The following is a 12113-nucleotide window of genomic DNA, read 5'->3' on the forward strand; positions in this document are numbered from 1 at the left end:
GCTAGACTGGTTCCCTGACCTTACAATTCCCCCAAAGTATGTAAACTGCTCTGTTTCTTCTTATATGGAGTCAGGGAACCAGACTATAGGAAAATTATCGTTTTTCTTGGTTTTTATAGCATTTTCGAACCCAAAACCTCCAAAAAGTTAGTGTAACTATATTTGCTTTATATTTCCAACCCCCCAATTCCATCCATTTCTGAAAATTACAGCAAAAGCAAATGATGTATATTCCCTTTAATTATTTAATTCTGAACACAATTAAAATAAAATTCAATTTCAATACAAAATTGGTGGGAAATGTACTTTGGTTGCTGTATAGTAAGTACTTTGGTTGCTGCGGGTATAGTACTTTTGGCCGTGCACTGATATATAGCAAAAATAGAAAGTACCATGTGACTCGCTCTCGGCCAATCAAGACACAGAATCTGTGGGTGAGGTGTTATAATTAAGTTTTAGGCTTACCGGGCCTACGCAGCTGCGCTAGCGCGAATAGACTTTGTTGTGCATTTTTGTGAGTGTTTTGTCAAATCGTGTGCACACGATTTGAATGACGTGCTTAATTGGGTGTGGACCAGGCCGCGGCCCTACCCGACCTTCGTCTCCGCCATGCCAGCGCCACTTGACCCAAATCCACGACAAAACTGTATTGAATCACAACGACTGTTGATCAAGACTAGTCTTCGCGAACAATAGGTCGAAGGTCACAAGTATTCACTGGTAACCGTACTGCACTTAACGTTGAGATTGTTTGTAATCACAAACCAGCGTAAATTGTGTAAAATAATTTCGTGTGTTTGCTTAATTCTGGCGCATCACGCGTGACGTACGTTCATCATCATGTGAGTGAGTTAGTCTGTCATAATATTTGGCGTTTTCAAGACATTGTTCGATTCAGACTTTGATAGATTTTGAGTTGCGATTAACATATTTCCCACAGAGAATGACAATCAAACTTATAGACTGAGAAGTTATCTGGTAAGTTCATGTTATCAATGGTTATTATTTTGTAAGACTAAGACCTACTGACAAAATAAAATTTACAAAAAAACTTACAATTTAAATAGTTTGAGCATGTTGAGTAACTAACTAGTGACAATGAATGAATGACGTAGGGAAAAATGTTGCAACCTGACGCCACTTTAGCGGTTGTGTACAAAGTCTATGGAGAGTCAAGAACATTTTCTAAGCACTTCCTAACAAAATGGGAAATGTTTGTCAAGTCCCAGATTCATATCTTATCATCAATTTTGCAATGACTGACTTTCATTGAGATGATTATGATTTATTGGTTATGATTAATATGGAAAAAAAGAGGCGTATATAAATAATATATATATTTTATATATAAATAAATATAGGCCTATATAAAAGAGGCGTATAAAAAATCCGGCGTGGGGTTCGGGGCCCGCTTAAGGGCCCCAAAAAATGTTGCATTCTAGACGCTCTGTGGTGCAATGTGAGGCATATAAGGTCACTTTCTTCTTACTTTTTTGGGCAGTATATGTGAATAAAATATTGATATAAATTATTGAAGTTTTTTTCAAAAAATCCTACATAGGCCCCTATTTATTTGTGAAAATGTAGGCCTACCACCAGGAAGTCGAGCACTTTTTTGATTTTTTTTACAACCCTGGAAAATTTGGTATGAATTGGAAAGAGAATCACACGACAAAATCACTAACGTTTAAATTAGTTTCATATGAGCTTGCATTCTGGAGATATAATAGTTAAAATAAAAAAAATTCAATGAAATTGAAAACATTCTGAAATGTTTAGTGTCAAAATATTATTATTATTTTAACACCTCTAAATTTTTCGAATCCATCAAAATGTTTAATCAGCTTTTTATCACTCGTTACAGAAAAGTTATGATTTTTTCCCCTTGTAACACTAACACCGCGCCGCACGATTGTACGACATATATCTGACTCTGGGCCCACACCGCAATGCGACCACACAGCCCGCCGTAACACACGGGTAAAATACAGCTCCATTCACGGTACACACAACGCGGCAACACAAAACATGCACGTGTATGCGTAATCATGCTCCGAAAATCATGTGAACTTTTTTTACTGCTTGTTGCACGCAGTGTTGTAAATTTTTCAATGCCCTTCAAAAAGATTTCCTCGATATCGACATACCCGTCCCTCTATAAAATATTTTGGTTCATTTGTCATTTACACCCGGGATTAAATGAAGTGGTTGAGAAGGTTTATTCAGACAGCATACATGATTTACAATGAACATTGGAGTGTCATTCAAAATATTGCCTTTGTTTGCTTTTATTATAGTTTTAAGTGTGATAGCCTATAGGTTCAACCTTGGCCGGATTGAAAAATAAAGCCGTGGTTTTTTTTTCGATTTGTATATGTCAGGTCACTGTAGTCAGTTACCAGTCATTTGTAGCAGTTTTATTTATTTTCTATTTGATATTTACAGCTATTTGTTTGAATTTCAGGTGTATAAAAACACTTTTTTCACTACCAAAGAAGCAAGACCAGTATTCCTAGAATGTCGGACCCTTTCAAGGGAGAGCAGCCACCAGCTTACACTCCTGCCCCACAGGGGTATGGGGCCCAGCCGGCCCCTCAGGCATACCCAGGGGTGCAGGGTTATCAAGGTAATTACATGGACTTGAAGGCCAAAGACCTGTCCCCATATCTTTATATGAGGGCAGGCAATGTTGTCAAAGCCTGTAAATTGTATCGATTTGCCATGCGATCTAATGGTGAGTATTCCTTACTATAGTCTGATGTGTTTACATGGAATGCATAATCATCTGTACTGTGCTGTTAATATGTAAATTAAGTTGAATTTGTTTCAATAGTCACTAGGATAATGATGTGCAGACCGTTTTCTGACCATGCTGGTTATCGTTGCTAGGAATGTGGACAAGTTATTTCGTAACAATTTAAACAATGCACAAGGCAAATGCTGCCAGTTATGGTGATAAATGATGGTATACATCAGAGAGTAATACCAGAAAAATTGTTCAGTCAAAATAAAGTGACCCTCTCTATTTTGAGTTGTCACAAGCAGAATGCAACAAGAATCCAAAATGTGATTGAGCACATCCTTTTATTTGTTCAGATTAATGTTGGGAATGGTCTGAAATTGTCTGACTTGTGACTGTATATTTCACCCTTTGTATGATAACTACAATGTATGGTTCCCGGTGTACATGTGTGGTATGTCGCAATCTTATTCTCATTATTGCTCTACAGGTTATCAAACCGGTGCACCGCCAGGCTACCAGCAGGTCACCGGTGCCCCGCCAGCCGGCTACATCCCGGCCCAGCCTATCCGAGTGACGTCCACCAACGTGGTGGTGGTCGGTGGCTGCCCGGCATGCCGCATTGGCATCTTGGAAGATGACTTCACCCTTCTTGGCGTGTGCTGTGCTATCTTGTTCTTCCCTCTGGGCATCTTGTGTTGTCTCGCTATGAGGCAGAGGCGATGCCCGAATTGTGGAGCTGTCTTTGGCTGATCTCCGTCTCCCAGACCGGTAACCCATCCTCAAGAATCATGACCCAAGATTATTTTAGAGGCTGTTTTCTGACAGCTTGATATATATTGGCTTAGAAGTGGCCAGGAGAAATTAAAATCACATCATTTTAGTTTGATGGAAGTGCTGTAGTCTTTGTCCAAGTCCCTGCATGCAGTAAATGGCAGAAAGGAGTCTTGATTTTTATAGGAGTAAAATATTCAAGAAAAATTAGATACAATCCTTTATTCTGTTATGACCTAGCTCCAGCCCAGACTTGACCATGGACTCAAGCTTATACTTAAATTCTAATGGCTTCGGCTGAGGAGTTACATAATATCTGGAAAATGTTTGTAAAATCTTTCGGCAATGAACTTTATCAGCATTGTTTGCCCACTGATAACTTCATCAAGATTCTGGGGAAATAGATGTAGTTCACAAATGTGCAACTAGTACACGTACCTGATGCACTGGGCCTATTGCAAATTAAATTATTCAGAACTTATCACAGATATTTTGTGGGATCACTCCTTATGCTTGAAGTGACTGCATTTGTATGCCAGAGTCTAGGGTGAGGTCTGGGCTGCAACCAGCACTCAAGTTCAGACCAATTTTGACCCATTTTCTCCCCCTTTTGAAGTTTCCTGTTCCACTGAGCTTATTCATTGGGCCTTTGACAATAGTTCAACTCCAGCACTGCTTGACCAGTTGCCTTTTTTTCTCTCTGAATTATTTTATTCATAAGATGGAATTTTGCGTCTGGGTGATGTAAATCAAATTAGGTTTTGCCCTTCACCGACGTATAAACACTGTATACTCAGTGTGTTACCTCCCGAGTGAAAGTTGGAAAAACTCACTCTGGTGGGACTCGAACCCACGACCTCCTGCTTTGTAGTGCAGATGTCTTACCACTCGACCACCGAGCTAATGGGATCGGTTGGCTCCAAATTTTTTCCAACTGTCACTCGGGAGGTAACACACTGAGTATACAGTGTTTATAGGTCGGTGAAGGGCAAAACCTAATTTGATTCAGAATTATATTGTCTTTTCCAAGTCTTGATTTTTTTTTTTTATTATTATTATCTGCACTTTTTTGGCTTATTTAGGCTTTTTCACACCATCAACACTCATAGAATGTCTTCTGCTTAGTCAGTTTCATTTGATCTTTTGAAAGGCAAAGTTTTGTCATTATTTTGGGTTAGGGATTTGTGTATTTATTATTTTAAAGCGCTCTTGCTGCCTCACCGGCTTCATAGAGGAATTATTTGTTTGATCAAATGATCGATGGATGAACGCACCCACTTACCCACACACACTACGTCTTTGTAAACACCTTTAATCGTGGACTGCTATTGTCCCTCTTTTGTTTATACCTCAACTTTTAGGAAGACCTCCCATATGTTTTGTACACACACCTCAAAAGTGGACCTTCGGTCAATTGTGGACCCTATTGTCCTCAATTGTTCAAGGTCCACGATTTGTTTTTGTGTATACACACACATGTTTGTTTATGGTGTTAATCAAGGATTTCCGTTTGTTCCTCTTCATGGATCTTTTGTTCATACTAACTTTTTTGGCAACTGCTCCCTTGATTTTACCCTGTCCTCAATTACACAAGGATGTTTCATATCTGTGTCCATATCACTTTACACCATAAATATGCGCCCCCTCACCCACAATAGCTTTATTAAAAGATTTTAAAAAGTGTGGCGATATATATCCTCAGTTACATATATTTTTAGTTATCCAGTTGGATTAGATTTATGGGGGGTTTTTTTCAAAGAAAAGTATTTTTAATTTATAGTATAATAGGGATGATTGTGTTTGTTTGTTTTCTAATAGAATTATGAGTAGCCACTATTAATATAACACGGACCAGCCAGTGCAAAATTTGACAGAGAACACCATGTGACCTCAATATCATGTGACCTTGCTACAACTTGCCATAAGTTGGCACGAGGTCCTTGTGATATATGATTCAGTTATTGTCGACTGCTGTAAAGTAAGATGACAGTTTTAACATCTGGGGTTTTTAATTCGAAAGTCAAGAAATACATGTACATGTAGATCAGATCACTGCAGTAACATGTTGATTACTCGAGCTTCCCTGCCAGACTTGAGACTGAGAGGCTGCAGTTCTCTGTTGGGAGCACGCAAGCCCAACACGCGCACCCTTCACACGCATGCAAATATGTGCAATGTGGTGTTTATCAGATGTGTTAAAAGCAATGTAGTGTATACATATATGAGGTAATTTGTATGCAAAGCAGTGTATATGAAGTAAACAGTCAACGTGGCCGCTTTAGACCAATGAAATTACAGTATCCAAGACATGACGTAACAATTCTGTAGACCTTATGCGTAACAGCCATCTGAGAGGACACATTGAATGCATAAAAGGTTTAGTCATGCATATCCCAGCAATACAAAGGCATTGCCCTCTAAGATGGCTGCTACGCATAAGGTCTATTTTGCCCGCTAGGGTAACTATGAAAACAGTCACAAACTGAATTTGTTTTTCTTCACCACTTAATAAAGTCCAACTGTTAAACTGATTTTGTTTCAGTTAGAATGTGGGCCTATGCAAAACCGTGATACCAAAGCAAGTGCACTTAATAACGTGAAAATATCCAATATTGTATCTCGGCTTTAGGCAAACTTGTCTCATATATCTAGAAGTAAATTCTGTGGCCACACTTGTGGCTGTTGTCCTCACGTATGGCGTTACCATTTTGCACACTGTGTAAGCAAGATTCAATCAATTACACAAATAGGAATTGTGTACCTGCAGGTGCCTGTTACTAAATTAATTCATATTGTCGGTTGTTTTGACTTCTACTGCCTTATTTATTTGATATTCGATCCTTAAGATTTTTCTCTGTAATTATAATACGTGACATTCAATGTAATACATTTTACAGTTGTAATTCAGAATTCAGGTTTAATTGAATTTGAGGGTTTTCGTCATCTCAAGTACATTTCTTTATTCGTTTTTGTTTATGTTGAACATTGTAGTTTAAAATAGTTTGTGAGATAAAGAGACCTGATTTTAGTGAGTTTGTCGAAGGAAACCAAAATCATAGCCTTTCTCAGTCATGTGGTTGCGAAGGGCGATTTCTAAAGGTTACGTAACACTTCATTTTGAATGATACTACATGTGCACACACATGTTCACGTTGGCGGTCGAAATCTTTGAAAATTAATTTCTCCCGTTTGGAAGACCGTATCTTCATGCAACTTTCAGGGTTTACTTTCCTCATAATGATCCAAGTATGTGCTAAAACTCGTTGTGATGTGTTCATTACTTTTTGTTGAAATTGGAAAAATAGGCCTGGCTATGTGCACTTTTGAAAGTTGGAACACTACGTTTGCAATAGCTGTCAATCTGTTCAAGACTCACAAATATTAATAAGGTTGCTATTCATTATGGTATGCAGTATTAATTTGGAGAAAAGCCTCCTTCACGAGTTATTAATTGATAAATATCACCCCTTTTGCCGGCTTCCATTAGTCGATACCGAGACCCACGCCAAAACACGCCGCTTGACGCTAAAGAGTATGCTAATCAACCATACTCGGTCAACCGTAGCGCCTACATTAATACATAAATTTGGGGAAATTTTCGAACAATTTCTTAAGACTTGAAGGTCAGCTTTACCATTAACCAGTATTTACGTTTTGGCATCGATGACCGACATTTTTTTCACTGACATGAAGTTTAGAATGTCGGTTTCCGTATAAGTTAATATTTCAATCATACTGAGTATATTTTATGAGAAACACAATGTTCAAAAGGCCATGTTTTTTGGGGGTACATGGATTTCACTGCTCTATTATAGCGTCTTAGTACGTAATCGGATTAGCTTTGCCTAACAACACCAGATGCTTTGCCTTAGCAACCACATGACTGTTCTCCCCAGACTAGAGATGTGTCTTACATAAAAGGAGAGGCATCACCCTCAAAGCCTCTGAAAAGTGGTCCTCTTGGCTGAAACCAAACTCACTGTCCACAGCCTTGATTGATTTCCTACTGCATTTCCTTTAATCTTCAGTTCCCTTTGTCTTGTAGTTTTGTATTCCATTGTCTCAGAACAATGTAGCTACATCATTTCCTGTGCTTTCTTTGCTGTCTTAATTCTTACTGAAAGCTGTATGTATATACCTAAACCGGAAATTCATTCTTTTAATTTGACTATGTTTGTTTTTGTAGGTTTTTTTTTCTTTAGCCCCATGTTCTTATTTGGCTTTGGGTTTCTTAATTAAAAAAATATTGGAGTCAGAAAACATTAAACAAATTTAAACCTACACACGAGTGTGGTGACTTTCTGGAGCTTATAGTTCAAATCAGCTTTTCTGATATTATTTCCATAAATTTCTAAAGTGGGAAAATATTTGTTTATTTGACATTTATGTACAGAGAAGTTGGGTGCATCAAGGGAGATTGTTTTGTTTAAATAACTGGGTTGTTTGAGAGGGATTTTATTTATTTTGTTGAAATGCTACCAAGTGGTGAATGAATCATTTTCCACGTAGACATTCACAACACCTTCTATTGAAATTCAAGTTTCATTTATCTTAAATCATTTATGTATATTAGAAAATAATGTCTCTATCAATTGCATTTGCTGATTCTATGAATGCAAAATGAAATTTAAAAGTTAAATCTAAACCCATTGATTGAATTCTTCAACTTACTTCCGAAGGTAGACTTTTGTAGTTGTCCAAATCTGTTACCTAAAACTCATTAGCATGCCACATTGACTTCGTCTTACATAAACTTTCTGTTTATTTACGAGTCGTTTATTTATTTCTGTCGTCTTATTATATGGAAGGACTCTGTAAAAATCAAAATCGCACCGACTTATTTTGGTTTGAATTGTGACAGTGACCTCTTTATTTACCTTTCTTTAATAAAAGACATAGTTTCCAGCGCCTTGAGTACCTAATTGTTGGTATAGATACGTGCACTATATAAGACTCCATTATTGTTATAAGCCCGGGTGGATCTAGAACGCCGATAGAAATCCGCCATTGTACTAGTCTTGGACCGTATTTACCGTCAGCCGGTCCTTGATAAGCACAAGAAGATGAATCAAATTCTTGGGAACTTCTGCACCGCTACCATGGAATTCCGAGCAAACACAAATCCACACCCACTGGTTGACTAAGATTACCAGGCCCATCAGTGTACAGAAATCAAGATATGCAGACGCTTTAGATGATTGATAGTGAATATACCATGGCTTTGATCATCAAAGTGAGGATCTCAAGTCGAAAAAAATTGAGTTCCCTCACAGCTGCAGTAAGAGGACTACGCCATAGTTTTTAATCCAAAATCGATCACGATTTTGATTTTGTGATTTGTTCAACATGAACACGCATGAGTAGACCTGTTACGGTACATTCGTTGATATTACACACCTCGAAGATGGCTGTTGAATGCAATCGATCTATACTAAGAATTAAGAATACAGAATTTTTTGAAATATTGCATTGGTGGAAAGAAACTGAAGGTGCAATTTGACCCTTTCATAAAATGATTTCTCCCCACCTCAGCTTTCCCCATCAAAGTTTAATATGTTTTAAGTGATAAAAGTTACAAATGTATTAAGATTGGTGAGAAGGATAGGGGGCAAAGCGATCCGCCATCAGTCACTTGAACAAAACTTACGGGCGCCAACAAATGTTGGTCACTGTTAAATGGCCCATGCAATGTAATTTATTTTTTTACTTTAAACCTTACAAATGCAACTTTTTCTGTCCCATTAAACCTTATTTTCAATTTTTGTTTTGCCATTTTGAAGGGTATTTTGGTGCATTTTTGGTTGTTATGCTAATGTAATTTGCAAATCCATGAGCAAAACTATGCTGTCATTCAGCACAAAAAGTCGCTAGAATTTTGGATATTTTGCCGTCATCAATTTTCTTTTCTTAGGTGATTCGAGTCGTGTATAAAGTACATGATAGTAAGCCAATGAGCAACCCTTTCTCACAAATGTTTTCAATGAGGAAAATTTGGGTTCATAATTTGAACCGAAACCCCCTAAACTGAACAGTGTCTTCCTGAAATGACATCACAACAACAGCGCCCTCAGTTGTCCAGAACAAAATGGAAAATTTAAAGTTTTCAATAAAATTAACCAAAAAGGGATGTCAAATAGTTTTCATACATTTTAAGAGGAGTAGAAAATTGCACAAAATGAGTTCCTAAGAAAAATGTATCCCTTGGACCCTTTAAGCCTTGACTATACCGCCATCATTTTAAATTGACATGTTTAATACAGAACAAGTTTTAAATTATTGTGCATGTGGACTTCGTGGTGAAAATCACAACAAAATATGCAACAGAAAAGTTACTGTCGTACAAAGGGTCGCTTCACAAGAATACAAATTAGATAAAGAATCTTCCATGCAAGTGCAATAGGGAGCCATACAAACCTTGGCATTGTAATCGTTTTAACAGACACAATGTAGGTCTACATTGAAAAGGTTTACCGAATAATACAGCGTTTGTGTCCCATGCGGGAACTGTGTCACCCTAAAGAACACCTAGTATGCATGAACAGTATTTTTTTTAACCTTTAAATGCGAGCACACAGCTCAGGCACACGTCACAATACATAGTCAGCAGTTTCAAGTCGTATGCGTAGACATGCAGGCCTTCAGATCCGTACAGGCATAAAATCAGACCACCGTATGATTGAAGGAGGCTGATTAACTCTGCAGAGTAACGAGAGGATTTTCTGCCCAAAACCGATTTTGTTGGGGACTCCTTCATCTTTTTATTGTCTGCTGTTATGCCTGATTGATATCGATAAATGCCTAAATCGGTTACCGGCCTTGACGAGATGAGCGTCAATCTTCAGCTGGCTATGGGGGTGTGTTGTCTCCCCCAGCGTTATTATTAGGCCCCCAGCCCGCACTGCCACTACACCGTTTAAATCGCGTTCGCCTCGCACACGGGACAGGGTTTTTCTAGGGATGCCGAGCCATCACCTCGCAGGACCCCTGTGAACCACGTAAGTAACATTTCTGTTATTTTGTTCCACCTTGGACTTTTAAGTACGATCACCCAAACGCTGAAGAGTGGTTGATGTAGGTCCTAGCTGATTTACACCCCTCGGGCTACGTGCAGTTCAAGGTTGTCTAAGGTTCGTTGAGTGGACAATGTCGTCGTATCACTGAAACAAGGTCGTATAAACTCAGATATCTATATTCTACATGTTTCATATCAAAGACAAATTTACATGGCGCCACAAAAGTTTCACATGGGAATTATTCGAGATGAGTGAAATCCGAGTTTAAACAAATACTACCTAATTATTGCACCGACACGACGATATTGTCCAATTGTTATACTTTCACCACATTATGCTACTTTATGCTACTAGTTATGTCAGTGTTGAGACATCGGGAAGGTTATTACCGTGGGTGACTACATTTGCCCAAAATACCTTAAAATCGCAAGAAATTACTAAACAACCCCCCTGTTGTTATTCACCCGTGTACATTATTGCTTGATGTTGAAAACTATCATCCGCCGAAGTTGAAAAGGCCATTCAATATATATTTTCAGGTTTTCATCACCTCCCGCCTCGATTTTCACTCCCGCCCCGATTTATTTTACATTTTATATTTTTTTTTCTGAAAGTGTGTCTTTTTTCTCAAAAAAAGTATATTTTCCAGACAAGTTTCTCACGAAAAATCACAGGCACAGTCGCACTGATTCGCAGGCAAAAATTGTGCACGACATTCAGCGAGGCGATGATGTGGTATTGATCGATACGACAACGCTGTAGGCACCATACAGTGAGCTCGTGATAGTACTCATCATAACTCATGGTCGTAAAGTTTTAAAGTTCAAAGTTAAGTTGACATACATGTATGGCAAGGGTAGGCCAATTGTTGCGTTGTTTCTTTGAACCCTGCATTATGCCTTTCGTAATCGCCCAGACTACATGTGGAGTGAAGGTTTTCAAGCCATGGTTTGGGATTAATGTCCCACGGACATTTTCCGTGAATGAACTGTACAACAGCTTTGCCGCAGGAATTTATAAAATATAAAATACCAATTCCCCTCCCAACCGATTTGTTTTCAATCTTGAGAGATAAAAACCTAAAAATCGATATTAAATGGCCTAAAAATCCGATTAGTAGTCCTCTTTTCATTTATACCCTATACTGGAGATGGGAGAAATCTTTAACGTACGTGAGACAGTCCACTTATAACACCGAAGGATTCTCAATAATCAACGTTTGAGATTTTTGTGCTTTTTATGCAAAATTTCGCTATGGATATTTGTTTTTCCAAAGGGATTGGAAGGGTGAGCATTTGGTGTTTGGGATGGTGTACACAATTGGCCTGATCGAAAAAACTGTACGCATTCAACACACTCTTTTTAGCTGAGGACCTTTCTCGCTTTTCGCAGAAAAAAAAGGCGCTCCCTTCAATGTCGGCGCTTTGAAGATACACTCCTACTAGAGTACTATTATCACAATAACTTTCACGTTGACTGTACGCGTTATTTCATAGTTGACAATAGAGATCGTTTTATAGTGGGCCAATATTGAAATCTCGATCCGCTCTATAGCACACTCCATCACGCAACAGTTTAGACCCCCC

The 12113-nt window shown here is 38.3% G+C and overlaps 2 protein-coding genes across 3 annotated transcripts in view; both read left to right on the top strand.

Annotated features, from left to right (window-relative positions):
• Window positions 1–756: 756 nt before the first annotated feature.
• LOC119738358 (brain protein I3-like) lies at window positions 757–3651 on the top strand. Of its 2 annotated transcripts, none has more exons than XM_038213223.1 (3): window positions 757–842; window positions 2465–2626; window positions 3231–3651. In XM_038213223.1, exons 2-3 carry the CDS (start codon window positions 2518–2520, stop codon window positions 3491–3493), a joined length of 372 nt encoding a protein of 123 aa, XP_038069151.1. In that variant the 5' UTR covers window positions 757–842; window positions 2465–2517; the 3' UTR covers window positions 3494–3651. The 2 variants fall into 2 exon arrangements, with proteins under 2 accessions (XP_038069151.1, XP_038069150.1); XM_038213222.1 differs by having other exon boundaries at window positions 760–978.
• A 6482-nt stretch (window positions 3652–10133) lies between these two features.
• The window catches only part of LOC119737421 (protein dimmed-like), a 31457-nt gene continuing 29477 nt past the window's right edge, over window positions 10134–12113 (top strand). The window contains exon 1 of the mRNA XM_038211761.1: window positions 10134–10509. The gene's annotated coding sequence lies outside the window, so the exon portion shown is untranslated. The remainder of the gene's footprint in view (window positions 10510–12113) is intronic.

The sequence above is a fragment of the Patiria miniata genome, unplaced genomic scaffold (genome assembly GCF_015706575.1).
Source record: "Patiria miniata isolate m_02_andy unplaced genomic scaffold, ASM1570657v1 HiC_scaffold_3, whole genome shotgun sequence".
NCBI classification, from domain to species: Eukaryota; Metazoa; Echinodermata; class Asteroidea; order Valvatida; family Asterinidae; genus Patiria; species Patiria miniata.